This window comes from Ranitomeya variabilis, chromosome 1, assembly GCF_051348905.1.
Source record: "Ranitomeya variabilis isolate aRanVar5 chromosome 1, aRanVar5.hap1, whole genome shotgun sequence".
Taxonomy (NCBI): Eukaryota; Metazoa; Chordata; class Amphibia; order Anura; family Dendrobatidae; genus Ranitomeya; species Ranitomeya variabilis.
In genome coordinates, this window is record NC_135232.1 from 614,652,388 (window position 1) to 614,670,536 (window position 18,149).

Sequence of the window (18,149 nt, forward strand, 5' to 3'; positions counted from 1 at the left end):
CCATCGCACGCACTGAGCTGTGTGTGCGATGGCAGAGGGAAAAACAAAATGGCCGCGATCTCCTCTCACAGCTGTGAGTATGAAAGAGGTACATTTACTTTTGTATTGAAAATAATTGATTATATAATCAATAATTATTAATACAAAAACTAAAATCACGGCACCCTCCCTTTAAGGCAAAACTGTTCCATCTCCTGCAAGTTAGATGGTTTCCTCTGGTGAACAGCAATCTACAAGTCTGACCACAGATTCTCAATTGGATTTAGGTCTGGGCTTTGACGAGATTTACACGTTTCCCCTTAAACCACTTGAGTGTTGCTGTAGCAGAATGCTTTGGGTCATTGTCTTGCTGGAAGGCGAATCTCCGTCCCAGTCTCAAATTACTGACAGACTGAAAAAGGTTTTGCTAAAAAAAAAATCCTTGTATTTCACATCATCCATCTTCCCCTCAACTAGGACCCTTTTCCCTGTCGCCAAAAAACATCTCCACAGCATGATGCTGCCACCACGTTTCACTGTGGGGATGGGGTTTTTGAGGTGATGAGCTGCGTTAATTTGGCACCAGACATAGCGTTTTCCTTTGTGGTTAAAAAGTTCTATTTTGGTCTCATCTAACCACAGCACCTTCCTCCATACATCTGGGGAGTCTGCCACATGTCTTTTGGCAAACTGAAAATGAGTCTTACAAGTTTTGTGTGTGATTAAAGACTTTTTTTCTGTCCACTCTTCCATAAAGGCCACCTCCATGGAGTGTACGGTTTATTGTGGTTGTATGGACAGATACTCCAGTCTCTGCTTGGGAACTCTGCAGATCTTTCAGTATTTCCTTTGGTACTTGTACTGTATCTGTGATGAATGCCCTCCTTGCCCAGACTGACAGTTTGGGTGGGCGGCCCTCTCTTGGCAGGATTGTTGTGGTGTCATGTTCTTTCAATTTGATGATAATGGATTTGATATGATCATCAGAGATTGGGATTTTTTTTTTTTTTTTTTAAACCCAACCCTGACTTGTACGTCTCAACAACTTTGCCACTGACTTGTTTGGAGATCTCCTTGGTCTTCATGGTGTTGTTTGGAGATCTCCTTCTTGGTCTTCATGGTGTTGTTTGGAGATCTCCTCCTTGCTCTTCATGGTGTAGTTTGGAGATCTCCTCCTTGCTCTTCATGGTGTTTGGTTAGTGGTGCCTCTCGTTAATGGTGTTGCAGCCTCTGTGGCCTTTCAGAAAAGGTAAAGTGTATATACTGACAGACAGGTGACACTTAGATTACACACAGGAGAACGTCCTGTCACGAAGCAAGGGACTTATGAAGGGAATTGCATGAACCAGAAATGTTTAGGGGCTTTATAGCAAAAGAATGAATACATAAGCACATGCCAATTTTTAGTTATTTGATCCCATAAATTTAATTTATGCCTATATTTTTCTCACTTCACCAACTTAAACTATTTAGTGCTGATTAGTGATGAGCGAATATACTCGTTACTCGAGACTTCCCGAGCACGCTCGAGGGTCCTCCGAGTATTTTTCAGTGCTTGGAGATTTAGTTTTCATCACCTCAGCTGAATGATTTATATCTGTTAGCCAGCATAAGTACATGTGGGGGTTGCCTGGTTGCTAGGGAATCCCCACATGTACTTATGCTGGCTAACAGATATAAATCATTCAGTTGTGGCAATAAAAAACGAAATCTCCGAGCACTAAAAAATACCCGGAGGTCACCCGAGCGTGCTCGAGAAATCTCGAGTAACGAGTATATTCGCTCATCACTACTGCTGATGCATCACACACAAATCGGACTACAAAAATGTTTACACACAGGTTGTAATATAACAAAAATAGGTAAAAAGCCAAGGGAGTGAAAAGTTTCGCAAGGCATTGTATTTCCTCACTGGTATATTTGCATTAATTTTAAAGATTCCCTTTCTGAATATATCACCCACTGCCCACATGGCAGGGTGTGGCTGCAGTGCCCGCCCGTGATTTCAGTGTGACAAGTGCATTGTTGTGCTCACCATTATTCATCCTGGTGGTTGTGTATACCTCCCTGATCTCATAATGAGCGCCCTCTGGTGGCTCACCATATCATGCAGCAGAATAGTAGACTAAATAGAAAGTGGATCCAGCTTCCTGCACACTTTACCCTTTATTCCCTTAGGGTATGTTTCCACGTTCAGGAAACGCTGCGTGTTTGACACTACGTAGAGCCGCAGCGTCAAACACACAGCGTCCAGATGTTACAGCATAGAGGAGGGGATTTCATGAAATCCCGTCTCCACTATGCATTAAAACACGCAGGCGGCATACCCACGGAAACAGACATGCGACGCGTCTTTTCAGAACGCAGCATGTCCTTATGCTCAAACAACGCAAGGACAACGCAGGTGACCTGCTAGTGACCTCAGGTGCAGATTTGGTGCAGATTTTACCTGCGTAAAATCCTAACCAAATCCTGATGCAATCCTGAACGTGGACACATACCCTTAGCATATGGGCCCATCGTATGGACAGAGCCTTAGATCAACTTCTTGTCTGACACACTTTACCCTGCGTCGCGTTGTATGCAGGAAATATGGCTCCCGCTGGCAATGTTCCAGATCAATCCTGCAGATTCCCCATACCTGGCCTTGCACAGCATCATCACTTGCTTCCTGCTCTGAAGAAAAGCTTTCATACTCCTCTTCAGAATAATTATCTGCAAAAAAAAAATATATTCCATCATCAATTCACTAATGAAGAAAATTTCAGTTTTTTTATTACTGTATATTTTTTTTAATAATAAAAGGGGATTTCCAGGTTTCAAAGAACTCATCTTTCCTGGCTGCAGTTTTGCGTTTTTGATTTTTAAACGATCCAAAAAAAGAGCCTTACTCGCCCTACCTGGGTCCAGCGTTAAGTCTCCACCGTTGCTCCTGGTGTGCGTTGTGTCTGCAATGAAAAGTTGTCTGCTCGCACTGTGGCGGAGTAGCTTGGCTGCAGGGCTGTCGATGTAATATCAGCGCAGCAGACACCAGCAGCAGTGGTGGAGACTCACTGATGGACCCGGGGAAGGGGAGTAAAGTACAGTTTGTATTTTTAAAACAAACTGCTACAGGGTAACGGGTTTCCGACATTGGGAAACCCCATTATGGACTGTGTGACATATCTGATCCTACACACACACACAGTCTCCCTCACTCATGGACATACCTGTGGACTTTATCTTCTGGCTGCTATTCATGGCACTGTCTTCATGATCAATCGGCTGACTGGACAGGGAGAAGATCCAGATCTCAGCTACCTTGGCAGATGCTTCCTTCATGTTACTAAAAAGGCTTAACACTTGGCTTCCTTCAGATGGATGCTGCATGACCTGAAGTACAGAGACGAACGAAAAAATAAATCACAATATGTATACGTTCAGGTTGATGTGTAGATCCCATGTTTCCCATGGAGGCTCGGGCTCCAAAAGACCTCCCATGGGTCCTGTGATATCTGGCACCAAGTATCTAGCATAGGCTCCTGGAAGTTATGGATTAGGGTCCCCGTGAAGTCTTGCAAGTACTGGCATGCAACTGCTTGTCAGTGCCATGAATGGTACCATGTTATGGCAGCAGATTGCTGCCTGCCAGTTCGCAAAACCTCTTTAACAGTCTATGTATTCTTTATGACACTATGAGCGTGTCCCAATCCCAAGCTCCAAAGACTTACAACGAGCAGATCCATAAGCTTGTATTCACTCAATGGAGATAAAAAACAAACAAACTGGACAGAGAGGACTAACTGGGAGGGCCAACAGTACATAACCTATACTGGGCAGTAAACCGTTCATAGTGTACCGCTAATGTATAGCTCCGATGTGGTGTGAACAGAGACTAGGTCTACCATTCACTTTAGATACCTGTCAGCTGATTGATGGTTTAGATGCTTGTCCTTAATCTTCCATACACAGGAGGCTCAGCTGAACAAGCAGCACTTTATCTTTAAGAGAGCCACTGCCACACATCTCTGGCAGAGTCTTATATATTAGAGAAAAAAAAAAAAGGGACAAACATCTGAAATCTGATATGCCACATCCTTCTGACCCCTACATATATGAGGAAAGGTTGTCGGCTGTACCCATGGATATGGGCAGGTCCGGGTATCATTAGTCTAATGTGTACGTCCTGCAGATGAGGAGCAGGCTACCTGGCTAGTGGGTACACTGATAAGTCAGAACTGATGAAACAACCAAAGTGACATTAGACAATCTAAGCAGAAATAATAATCTACCACATACCTCAGCCATGTTGATGCATCCAATAGCCAGAGTTTTGTAACCCAGGATCGTTCGGTTCTTGTACCTTTTCCTCCTTTGGAGCATTATTTGTAGCTTGTTTCCTTCCCTTTTCAAAAAGTGAGGGTACTAAGGAGGAAAAGGAGAAAATGTATTGCCTTGCAGGCCAAGAATGCTTTCAATGTGTAAAATGACAGGATGATGTGCTGCCGAGGTCAAGAAATGTGCTGCTGAGAAGAATAATGTGCTGCCAAGAACAATAATCTTTTTAACAAACCAAAAGATCATGGGATAAGGATCAGAAATGACCAACGGGCAATCACTTCACAACTTCTGCCTCCTGCTTGTCGGAGAGCGGTGCGTTCCTGCCGCTGGCCTAAACTGTGCGTTCTCTGATGCTGTATGCAGAGGTAGCTTTTAATCTGCAGCAGCAAAGGCACACAGGGTCAGAGGTTGGATGGGATCGGGGGCCTCAGAACATACCTTACAAAACACTATAGAAAAGAACATGTAATTGCTGCGCTCCTTGCCTAGGAGACTGGTCACCACTAAGACTGCAGAGGAGGCCGGTTACCTAGGTAATGAGCAATAAGTAATTCACTTAATCTCTCCAGTCTTGGGAACAGAGAGGATTCTTAATTATACGTAAACTGTAAAGTTACTGGTTTTTATAAGCACTTTGCAAGTTTAACTTATGATTGATGCAAATAACCAAGACAGGCCGGCGCAACATATGGCCCACATGTGGTTTGTTGCAGAAACGCCGACTCCCTTCTTCATACATTCAAATTAATTTCCGGCGTTCAGACGCCAATACATTGGAACACTTCAGCGCCAGGACTGGGGCAGGGCAGCGCTCATCAGCGCTCGTCAGCCCCCGCCCCAATGTGTAGTGGTATAATGAGGTCAGCACGCTGCAGACCTCATCACACCAATACTGTTGCCGCTGTCTAAAGGTGGAAAGGACGCAGCGGGCATTGGTAAGCGCTCCATGATGAAGCCAAAGATTAAAAGTGCTATTTTAGATGAGGGGGCTGGGTAGGTGAAGGAATAGTGTTACTGCAAATTACGGAACAATGGGTATAATATAGGGCAATTAATGGGAGGTTGTGACAGGGTCCATAGTATAGCAAGGGGCAGTGCGGTGGAGGGACTTTATGCAGAAAGGCAATGTGGGCAAGATATTGGAGAGGGGCAGTGTTGACAGACATTATGGCTAAGGGGCAGTTTGTGGAGTCCATTATGGAAGAGGGAAAGTGTGTGAGGAGACATAATGGAGAAAGTACTCTGTATGGGGGACGTTATGGAGGGCAATGCAGAGGGGCAGTGTGGAAGGGATATTATGGATAAGGGCATCGTGGGTAAAATATTTTATGCAGTAAACACAGTGAAGGGCAAATTAATTATTCATGAGAACAGCATTGGAGATTATTTATGGGGACAAGATGTGTTGCTGAAGATGGAAGTCTACAGAGATGAGCTTCAGGCCTGAAATCTCAACATGGAAACAGCTCAAAACAGAAAATGTCACACATAAAGATACCTGGATATACATGTTTGTTTGTGATATTGACTACGTCTCATCAGGGTTATGGTTCCTGTATGCTCCGAAGTCTGATGCTGGCTGGTAACCACATCTCCCAGTGTCTCCTTACCATTATTGAGGACTCACTGGGAATTGTAGGTTTAAGCAATACAATTATAGATGGGGCTGACCAAACATTACAGTTGATTCCTGTACTAAGCTTGGTGCCAAATTCATGTGCTGACGGTGATGCTGGCGCTGCATGCATTAGCAAGGGATGGGGGGGGGGGGGGGGGGGCGGTGGGAGCCTTTTTTCCACGCATGCACTGACGGCGGTTCTGGTGCTGCATTCATTCACCAGCAAGGGGGGGAAGGCTGGTTCCACGCATGCACCGACGGTGGTTCTGGCGCTGCAATCACGCACTTACGATGGTTCTGGCGCTGCATTCATGCACCAATGATGGTTCTGGTGTTGCATTCTTGCACTGACTACGCTTCTGGTGCTGCATTGATGTACTTACGATGGTTCTAGCGCAGCATTCATGCACTCATGATGGTTCTGGTGCAGCATTCATGCACTTACGATGGTTCTGGTCCAGCATTCATGTACTTACGATGGTTCTGGTGCAGCATTCATGCACTGAAGATGGTTCTGGTGCAGCATTCATGCACTGAAGATGGTTCTGGTGCAGCATTCATGTACTTACGATGGTTCTGGTGCAGCATTCATGCACTGACAATGGTTCTGGTGCAGCATTCATGCCCTTACGATTGTTGTGGTGCAGCACTCATGTACTTACGATGGTTCTGACACTGCATTCATGTACTTACGATGGTTCTGGCACTGCATTCATGTACTCATGATGGTTCTGGTGCTGCATTCATGTACGTACAATGATTCGGGTGCTGCATTCATGCACTCATGATGGTTCTGGCACTGCATTCATGTACTCATGATGGTTCTGGTGCTGCATTCATGTACGTACAATGATTCGGGTGCTACATTCATGCACTCATGATGGTTCTGGCGCTGCATTCATGCACTGACGATGGTTCTGGTGTTGCATTCATGCACTGACGATGGTTCTGATACTACATTTGAGTATTGACTAGTTCTGATCTTGCACACATGTAGTAATCCATAACGTGCCTCACGGCTATAATAAAATGTAATAATCCTCAAAACGTAGAGATTTGAGATGAGAATTTAGCGAGTTTCTGCTACAAAACTCAGTTTAAGTTAGAATGTGTTAACACTAATTCCTCTGGAGCAGAAACTCTCCAAATCTTCCTCAAATACGCAAAACTTGACTCTGGTGATGTATTAATGTACTGATGGTGGTTCTCGTGACGTATTCATGTAAGTACTTCAACATTTCTTTGCGGCCTTGGGATAGGTTCAGTAAGGAAGAGAAATGGGGCCCTCAGACCCCCCCCCCCAAAAAAAAAACAAACAAAAAAAAACCCCAAACCTTGTGCACCCCAGGAATAATCCTTCAAATTGATGTGCGAGAGAACTAACTTGTATCACTGCTAAAGACATCTTAATCAGGAGCTTGATGAAGATGTCAATCGAACATTAAACCACATGGCTACTTCATGAATTTATGCACCCCTATTATACAAGTATAATAAATTTGGTTAAACTGTATGCTTAAGCCTACACTTAGTATTACATAATAACAATAAGCCTATGTATGGTCATAACTATTCCATATGCAGACATAGAAATTACACTTGCATCAAAAATATCATTGATACCTGCAGTGAAAAGGTCAGTGCAAGATCGGTTTCCACTTGTCCACTAGGTGGCAGCACGATCTCATGAGAGCGAAGAATGCGTTTGGATCCCTGGTAGGGAAAAAAAAAATGACAATTAGCTCACCCTACCAAAATGCAATGCTACAGTCAAAGCACAACACAAGAATAAAACGGGCAACACATTTTAAATTATCGCACTTTTCAGACTGCAAGGATGCACTTTACCACAAGACACAACCCAGGTTTAGAAATCAGAAAATAGGATAACATTTTTCCTACTAATTAAAACTTCCCTGGAGATGTAAGCTGGAGGGGCCAATATCACCAGTTTTAATGCGCTGGGGTAGAAAAGGGAAGTACCTAATAAATCTATTGTTAGTGTTTGTCTGAAGCATGTGTATTATTTACATACAACTTCACAGCACAGACAGGAAATGTATACTATGCAGCGCACATATAAACACAACACTGCTGCATGGACAGTACATGCACACTTAGCTCTGCTACATAAGCACATGTGCATATACACACAGTTCTGCTACATAAGCACATTTGCAGGTAATATGATTGATGGAGCTAGTCGGATGGAGGGTGTTTCAGCTTCTCAGGATGAGCAGACTCTGTGCAAGTCCTGATAACTTCCTCTCCTGCTCTACGCCGATCACATAGAGTAGTGTGCAGTTAGGAGGAGGGAGATCAGTTCTCTCAGTGATGGGGAAGGATGCTCCTCCATCACAGGCAGCTGTCTCCTAAAACGCTCTCACTTTTTATCAAGATTTTTTTCTTGCTAAAACTGCATCTTATAGTCCGAAAAATTACGGTATATAAATTAACCATGTAAAAATTTGAAGAAATTTACAGGAAAAGTGGTAAACGGGTTCAAGTAACTAAAAAGTGGACTAAATATTCTGCTGTTAATTCACAATCGTACTGAAACATTGAACATCTATCTGGCAGATGGCATAGCTGACATATCCCAAATGCTGGAAGGAAACCACAAAGCCTGTTGGTGCCTACCGAAACATGCCAGCACCACTCACACCACCTTCACAGGGTAAAGTGGTCACCAGTGTTTTCTTCTGCCACCTATGATGCTCTATCGGGTGCCATACAGTAGAGATATTCTCCAGGAGAAGCAATGCTGGAGCAGAGCATCATCTGTTTGTCAGGTTTGTACAGACAGGCTTACGACGGTAACTATCGCGCCCCATGTCCCTTTAAGAATATATGGCAATGTGCATCAGGACTTAGAAATTACTATTCTCCTTGGATTGCACCTCCCTTCTCAAGCCCTGCACCAAGCATTACACAGTTTTAGGTTTTGACAGCAGTACGTCGGCATTTTTAACTTAAAGGCATGTATTTTGGGACAAAATCCATTTGTGCAGTAGGGTTTCATAAAAAATTTGGCAAGTTTGCCTTCTATAGTCTGCGTGTTGCACTGTTCATTGCTGGCTGCTGAGTGGGGTATACATATGTATGTAGTAAATATATATTCCAGTTGCAAATCTTTAATCACATAAAAGTGGAATACGTTGGGAACAATAAAGCATAAAAACCATCAATTTAACTCAATATTAATATTGCATAGAAGTCTGGATTTGGAATGATGCTCAAAATCAAAGTGGACAATCAAATTACGGTACAGGCTGATCCAACTTCAGTGGAAATGCCTCATGACAAGGAAATGATGCTCAGTAGTGTGTGGCCTCCACGTGCCTGTATGACCTCCCTACAACGCCTGGGCATGCTCCTGATGAGGCGGTGGATGGCCTCCTGAGGGATCTCCTCCCAGACCTGGACTAAAGCATCATTCAGCTCCTGGACAGTCTGTGGTGCAATGTGACGTTGGTGGATGGTGCGTGACATGATGTCCCAGATGTGTTCAATCGGATTCAGGTCTGGGGAACGGGCGGGCCAGTCCATAGCTTCAATGCCTTCATCTTGCAGGAACTGCTGACATACTCCAGCAACATGAGGTCTAGCACTTTCCTGCATCAGAAGGAATCCAGGGCCAATCGCACCAGCATATGGTCTCACAAGGGGTCTGAAGATCTCATCCCAGTACCTCATGGCAGTCAGGCTATGTCTGGCGAGCACATAGAAGGCTGTGCGGCCCTCCAAAGAAATGCCACCCCACCCCATTACTGACCCACTGCCAAACCGGTCATGCTGAAGGATGTTGCAGGCAGAATGTTCTCCACACCATCTCCAGACTTTGTCACGTGTTCAGTGTGAACCTGCTCTCATCCGTGAAGAACACAGGGTGCAATGTTGAATCTGCCAATCTTGGCATTCTCTAGCAAATGCCAATCGCACAACACCCACTTGTGGATGTCGGCCCTCATACCACCCTCGCAGAGTCTGTTGCTGACAGTTTGAGCAGACACATGGATGTTAGTGGCCTCCTAGAGGTCATTTTGAAGGGCTCTGGCACTGATCCTCCTGTTCCTCCTTGCACAAACAAGGAGGTAGCAGTCCTGCTGCTGGGTTGTTGCCCTCCTACGGCCCCCTCCACATCTCCTGGTGTACTGGTCTGTCTCCTGGTATCTGCTCCATGCTCTGGACACTGTGCCGACAGACACAGCTACCCTTCCTGCAACAGCTCGCATTGATGTGCCATCCTGGATGAGCTGCACTACCTGAGCAATTTCTGTTGGTTGTAGACCCTGCATCATACTAATGTACCTCCATGGAGGAGAGCAACGGTAAAATGGAAAAGTGACCAAAACAACAGCCAAAAAGTATGAGAACAGAGAAATGGTATGTGGTCATCCCCAGCAGAACCACTCCTTTATAAGGGTTGTCTTGCTAGTTGTCGATCATTTCTATCTGTTGTCTCTTCCATTTGCACAACAGCTGGAGAAATTGATTCACAATCTTTGTTGCTTCGCAACTGGACAGGTTGACTTCACTGAAGTGTGATTGACTTGAAGTGACATTGTGGTGTGTAGGTGTTCCTTTTATTCTTTCAGCAGGGTGTTATATATAATAAACAGAATAATGTTTATCTCCAGTGGTTGCACAATAGCTAAAACAAAACCATAAAAGTAAATCCCTAGCCTTGTCCAGGCCCTAACTAAATAATAGACACCTTGGCTACTCAAACACGGCTAAGCTAGCCCCAGTTTAGTCACATAAAACAGCTATTGTCCACACAGCAGCCAGTGATACTTGTAGTTTGGGGCACACGGCCTGTGCACTCTCTCCTCAGAGAGATTCGGGACTCTTTTCAGCACAAACACAGCCCACTCTGCTCAGCCTCCCCCAGCTGTCTGCCCAGTGAACACATGGCCTGGTTCTGGTCATAACTATCCAGGGGCGTCTAATCAGGACCTGTAATGCTGGGATTTAGCCCCTAGCCTACCTGGCCATCCTAAAATTGTGTGAGTGTGTGAGAGAGAGAGAGAGAGAGAGAGAGAGAGAGAGAGAGAGAGAGAGAGAGAGAGAGAGAGAGAGAGAGAGAGAGAGAGAGAGAGAGAGAGAGAGAGAGAGAGAGAGAGAGAGAGAGTGTGTGTGTGTGTGTGTGTGTGTGAGAGTGTGTGTATAATTATCTTTTGCATACAACAGATTTGCCTCTTTCAGTAGACAGCACTTTACACATAAATGTGCTGAGATGCCGTCCTGCTGGATACATTTCTTTGCATAAATGAATTGGCTCAATGTCTCTTAACAACACGCTATCATAACAAGAATAGGATTTTGTCCACCCCCATCATGAAGCACGTCTATCGAGCGTCACACATGTGATCTTCCCGAGACTGTCAAGTTCCAACCTACATAAGTGCTTTTTGTGGTGGCTGCTTCTATCTTTACATGATATTATTATGTCTATGGAGATCTGATGATCTGCGGCTAAGTGGAATGATAATAAAGTGAGAAACACCGCAATGAAAGCGATACAGCGGGTGTATGAGGTTACTGCAGGAAAGCAAACACCAATGTAAACACATATCAAAATGGTTATACACAAGAGCAACAAGTCTACAAGTCCTTAAAGGGACTGTCCATTACTGTAATTGTTTTTTTAAACAGGAGTCCAGGCTGGCTCTAAAATGGAAGACCTTTGTTTGACACATACAATGGGAAAAGCGCTCCAGAAATATACCCATTAGTGGTGTGCGAACGTGCTGGGATAAGGTATTAGCATGCTCGGGTGCTAACCAAGTGTCTTCGGCATGTTTGAATAATATGTTCTCAAGTCCCTGTGGCTGAATGTCTCATGGCTGTTCAACAGCCTCAACACATGTAGGGATTGCCTAACAAAGAGGAAATCCCATGTGTTGCGGCTGTCATACAGCCATGAGACATTCAGCCACAGGGACTTGAGAACATATTTTTCGAGCATGCAGAAGAGACTTGGGCACGTTCGCTCATCGCTAATACTCATGCTTTTAGGAAGGACCCTCCAGCAAGAAATTCAACATTTCAGGGGTTTTCCTCCGGAGAACTGAAGACTTGTCACCAGAGAAGATATCACATGATTTCACTCTTCATTTTGTGCCTGCATTTATTAAAACTCTCTTACGTTGACTAGTGGTAGAACTCAAAGTTCCTGTACATCTTTCTTGGCATGACTTGTGTGTTATTAAAGAAGAGGGTTTCTGCAGCTTCCATTCATTGAACTCATCAGATACGCCTTGAGACCGCAGCAGAGACTCTACTCTGGACTGCCAGCAATTGGTCCCGAAATCCAATCATCTGAAGAAGCTTAGGCGAAACACGCACTGGGGAGTTTGGATACGATTCTATCATAGCCAGGAGGAACTTTTTAGGCAATTTGTGTTACAGTAGCTCTTTTTGAGGATTGCTGGGTTACTTGCCACACATACAGTTAAGTCCATATATATTTGGACAGAGACAACATTTTTCTAATTTTGGTTATAGACATTACCACAATGAATTTTAAACAAAACAATTCAGATGCAGTTGAAGTTCAGACTTTCAGCTTTCATTTGAGGGTATCCACATTAAAATTGGATGAAGGGTTTAGGAGTTTCAGCTCCTTAACATGTGCCACCCTGTTTTTACAGGGACCAAAAGTAATAGGACAATTGGCTCCAAGGCTATTTCATGGACAGGTGTGGGCAATCCCTTCGTTATGTCATTCTCAATTAAGCAGATAAAAGGCCTGTAGTTGATTTGAGGTGTGGTGCTTGCATTTGGAAGGTTTTGCTGTGAAGTAAACATGCGGTCAAAGGAGCTCTCCATGCAGGTGAAACAAGCCATCCTTAAGGCTTCTTTCACACTTCAGTTTTTTGGCGTCAGTCACTTCCGACATAATGACGGATCGACGGATCCGTCACAATAGTTGAAAAAACGGATGTAACGGATCCGTTTTTTTGACGGATCCGTTACTCGGGGGTTGTATATACTTTTTGGAGCATGCGCAATTGAAAAAAATTGAAAAAACGGATTGGGGCGACGGATCCGCCGAAATGACGGTCGCGACGGATCCGTCGCCCATAGGTGGCCATTCTATGAAATGACGGACGCGACGGATCCGTCGCGATCCGCCATTTCAACGCAGACAAAAAACGTTGCAATGACCGTCAATGTCTAGATGACGTCCGCCAAATTTTGACGGATCCGTCGCATGACGGATAGAACGGACGACCATCCGTCACAATCCGTCGCTAATGCAAGTCTATGGGGAAAAACGTATCCGTCGAAAAAAAAAAAAACGGATCCGTTTTTTGAGGAAAATGGCGGATTTAGACTGACGCCAAACAACTGAAGTGTGAAAGAAGCCTAAGCTGCAAAAACAGAAAAAACCCATAGGAGAAATTGCTACAATATTAGGAGTGGCAAAATCTACAGTTTGGTACATCCTGAGAAAGAAAGAAAGCACTGGTGAACTCATCAATGCAAAAAAACCTGGGCACCCACGGAAGACAACAGTGGTGGATGATCGCAGAATAATGTCCATGGTGAAGAGAAACCCCTTCACAACAGCCAACCAAGTGACCAACACTCTCCCGGAGGTAGGCGTATCAATATCCAAATCTACCATAAAGAGAAGACTGCATGAAAGTAACTACAGAGGGTTCACTGCACGGTGCAAGTCACTCATAAGCATCAAGAATAAAATGGCTAGACTGGACTATGCTAAAAAACATCTAAAAAAGCCAGCACAGTTCTGGAAGAACAATCTTTGGACAGATGAAACCAAGATCAACCTCTACCAAAATGATGGAAAGAGAAAAGTATGGCGAAGGCGTGGTACAGCTCATGATCCAAAGCATACCACATCATCTGTAAAACATGGCGGAGGCAGTGTGATGGCTTGGGCATGCATGGCTGCCAGTGGCACTGGGTCACTAGTGTTTATTGATGATGTGACACAGGACAGAAGCAGCCAAATGAATCCTGAGGTATTCAGAGCCATACTGTGTGCTCAGATCCAGCCAAATGCAGCCAAACTGATTGTCAATCTGTAGTATGAAACGATGACCAATGACCCAAAACAAAGCCAAAGCAACCCAGGAGTTTATTAAAGCAAAGAAGTGGAATATTCTTGAATGGCCAAGTCAGACACCTGATCTCAACCCAATTAAGCATGCATTTCACTTGTTAGGCTAAGTGCACACGTCGCAGAATTGCCGCGGAAATTTCCGCGGCAATTCTGCAACTCCTGCCGCGGGTATATCGCATGCGGAATTGGCATGCAAATTCCCGCTAAAAACTAGCGTTTTGCAAGCATAATTAGCTTGCAGAATGCTAGCGTTTTCCAAGCGATCTGTAGCATCGCTTGGAAAACTGATTGACAGGTTGGTCACACTAGTCAAACATAGTGTTTGACAAGTGTGACCAACTTTTTACTATTGATCCTGCCTATGCAGCATCAATAGTAAAAGATAGAATGTTAAAAATAATTTTAAAAAAAATGGTTGTTCTCATCTTCCGAAGACAGCCGATCTCCTCAGCGGCTTGCGTTCCTATAGTTGCTTTGTGTGCAGGACCTGCGATGATGTCACGGTTACGTGACCGCGACGTCATCGCAGGTCCTTCACACACAGCATCCCTGGGAATGGAAGCGGCCGCGTGCACCGCTGAGAGGCGGGAAGACTCCGGGACCATCAGAAGGTGAGTATATCACTTTTTTATTTTAATTCTTTTTTTTACCAATTATATGGTGCCCAGTCCGTGGAGGAGAGTCTCCTCTCCTCCACCCTGGGTACCAACCGCACATGATCTGCTTACTTCCCGCATGGTGGGCATAGCCCTATGCGGGAAGTAAGCAGATCAATGCATTCCTAGGTGTGCGGAATCCCCGTGATTCCGCAAATTAAATGAACATGCTGCGTTTTTTTTCTGGAATGCGATTCCGCTCAGGAAAAAAATGCAGCATGTACACAAAAAATGCAGATAGCATTCTATTAAATAGGATGCTTAATGTGAGCGTTTTTTTCGCGGTTTTTATAGCGAAAAACCACGAAAAAACCGCGAAAAATCTGCTACGTGTGCACACAGCCTTAAAGACTAAACTTCAGACAGAAAGGCCCACAAACAAACAGCAACTGAAAACCACTGCAGTGAAGGCCTGGCAGAGCATCAAAAAGGAGGAAACACAGCGTCTGGTGATGTCCATGAGTTCAAGACTTCAGGCAGTCATTGCCAACAAAGGGTTTTCAACCAAGTACTAAAAATGAACATTTTATTTAAAATTATTTAATCTGTCCAATTACTTTTGGTCCCTTTAAAAACAGGGTGGCACATGGTAAGGAGAGAAAAACTCCTAAACCCTTCATCCAATTTTAATGTGGATACCCTCAAATGAAAGCTGAAAGTTTGAACTTCAACTGCATCTGAATTGTTTTGTTTAAAATTCATTGTGGTAATGTCTATAACCAAAATTAGAAAAATGTTGTCTCTGTCCAAATATATATGGACTTAACTGTATGAACACCTATAGCCAAGTTGCCGGTTTGCAGATCCTACCTTGGATTACTTTTGCTACGGTGCACTCCAAATGACCTGCCATTTCAGAGATTTGGTGATTAATAAATTTGCTCAAATGCTTACTATTGCCCATTTCCGGTCTGCTCACTGATCAGCTGATATCTGCTCCGGCAGCAGCCAGATGTAAGCCACGTCCGGAGAACAATACCACAGCCCCATACATTTTTTTTTGTCACTGTATCACATCTGCGGAAGGATGTTATAGAGCAGGAGAAACTGAGCAGATTGATCTGCATTTTAGTGGGAAAAGTGTCAGTAAAATTTGCATTTTATTCAGTGAAATCCCTGGTATTTGTCTGCATGAGTCCAGTGGGCGGTCCCAGTATGACTGCATATGGCGACAGCTGTCAATTTATGAGTAGGCCCGCCCACTTGACTCATACATAGAAACACTAGGGATTTCAATAAATAAATTCCTAGTTATACCGAATCCTTTACTATAACCCAATATATTGTGCGTCCATAGAACAGACTGCACGTACAAAGTGACAGGTTCACGTTAATCACATGAAATAGCAGTTGTCCGACATTTCTTTAACCCCCCTAAATTCACAAACTTTCAGTTAGGCCGAGTGTTTGAGTTTTTTCTGACAGGGAGAGAGGCTAAAGACACTGCAAACTCCTCTGGCAGCGGTTCATCTCCCCCTGAAAACTGAAAAATCAGGCATTGACATTCCAGCTGTGGGTTCCTTCTATTACATGGGAGAGGTGGGGGGCCTCCAAACGAAGTCACGGCTCTCCACCTTCACAATGACGTTTGTTTATACTCATTAAATGCTTCAATACTAAAGATAGGATCAGCGTCTGCCCACTGTGGCTAATGTATAGGTGCTGTTTCCAGAGACAACAGGAATTTAGAGGCCTGAAAAGCCCCATTGGCTGGTGTGAAAACTGCACAATTTCTCTTAGTTTTAATAAAGATTGAGATATGGGGGGGAAAAAAAAGTAAGAAAGTAAAAAAAATAATTTTGATAATTTTGTGTAAAGTAAAATATGCAATCCCCCCCCCCCCCCCAAAAAAAAAAAGCTTCACCTTAAACATTTTTATAATGAAGAACCCTTTGAATGAATGTGTTTCTCCACGGAGGTGCCATCCTGATCCTGTACCAGAGCAAGCCCTTTCTCAGTTTCTAGCTTTTGCTGTAGCCATTAGTATTAGTTCTGTATGTACTACGTAGCACAAGAGCCACAGCGTAGCGCGAGAGCCACAGCGTAGCGCGAGAGCCACAGCGCAGCGCGAGAGCCACAGCGCAGCGCGAGAGCCACAGCGCAGCGCGAGAGCCACAGCGCAGCGCGAGAGCCACAGCGCAGCGCGAGAGCCACAGCGCAGCGCGAGAGCCACAGCGCAGCGCGAGAGCCACAGCGCAGCGCGAGAGCCACAGCGCAGCGCGAGAGCCACAGCGCAGCGCAAGAGCCACAGCGCAGCGCAAGAGCCACAGCGCAGCGCAAGAGCCACAGCGCAGCGCAAGAGCCACAGCGCAGCGCAAGAGCCACAGTGCAGCGCAAGAGCCACAGCGCAGCGCAAGAGCCACAGCGCAGCGCAAGAGCCACAGAGCAGCGCAAGAGCCACAGCGCAGCGCAAGAGCCACAGCGTAGCGCAAGAGCCACAGTGAAGCACCATGACCCAATCCACAGAAAGGACGTTACTATGGATTGTGTTCAAATTAACAGTTTTCCCAGGACAGAAAATGCTAAATATGAAGCAATGTTCCAGTCATACGCACTGATGCTAGTCCACAAGAGTAAAATATACAACTATACACTGGCCTACGATGCCACTTACCTGCATTTTCACAGCAATTACTACCGAAATAAGCTCTTTGTCCAGTTCCTTCACAACTAGGAGCTTCTTCAGAGTCAGACTACAGAGCCTGAAGACAAAAAACAAAAAAAATTAAAATATGATAATATTAACTAAACGTTATACATATGCACAAATATTTGCAATTCAAATTATTCTGTTCCCACTGCAAATTAGGTTTATTAGTAAAACACACAACCTTTAGGCTATTTGCAAGAAACTGATCAAACGAAAACAATTTAAAAGCGCGCAGTGCTGTATCGACAGATCCGAGCAGCCTTGGGGTCCGTGCGTTTCTCTCGTGCTGCGAAGGTAAAGCTGCTTCCGCTGGCAGTAACCTGGGTGAAAGAACAGTTCTGACCATTGGTTCAGCCATGCCGCCAACCTAAACTGGCAAATAATCAAGAGCGCACAATACACCTTGCACTTAAAGGGAATCGGTCACCTTCTTTTTCGTATATAAGCTGCGGCCACTGGCATCAGGGGCTTATCTACAGCATTCTGTAGTGCTGCAGATAAGCCCCTGATGTGAAAGATAAGAAAAAGAGGTTAGATTATACTCACCTGGGCGGGTGGTCCGGGTCTGTGCCTCCCATCTTCATACGATCACGTCCTCTTCTTTTTTTTAAATTCGTTTATTAGTTCAGTATAAACAAACAGTGCACACATTTGCAATTACCATCAATTATACCGTGACATACAAATAGTTGTAGAGCAACATCATATCAGAAGTTACAGAATAATGAAATGTGCATGGTAAATCATTAGTTACTTATAAGAGAAAACTACCTATAATACAACTTAACTTTAACCACTAACAGTAACAGTAAGTCGCCAAAAGAAAAC

The 18,149-nt window shown here is 44.4% G+C and overlaps 1 protein-coding gene across 15 annotated transcripts in view; it reads right to left on the reverse strand.

Annotated features, from left to right (window-relative positions):
* Nucleotides 1–18,149, reverse strand: part of PACS2 (phosphofurin acidic cluster sorting protein 2) — a 120,328-nt gene that overhangs the window by 56,806 nt on the left and 45,373 nt on the right. For all 15 annotated transcript variants that reach the window (XM_077260678.1, XM_077260674.1, XM_077260680.1 and 12 more), the window contains exons 2-6: nt 17,286–17,373; nt 7,541–7,630; nt 4,258–4,383; nt 3,189–3,351; nt 2,621–2,694 (exon numbers count right to left, since the gene is read on the reverse strand). In XM_077260678.1, coding sequence (XP_077116793.1) covers nt 2,621–2,694; nt 3,189–3,351; nt 4,258–4,383; nt 7,541–7,630; nt 17,286–17,373 — 541 coding nt within the window. The remainder of the gene's footprint in view (nt 1–2,620; nt 2,695–3,188; nt 3,352–4,257; nt 4,384–7,540; nt 7,631–17,285; nt 17,374–18,149) is intronic.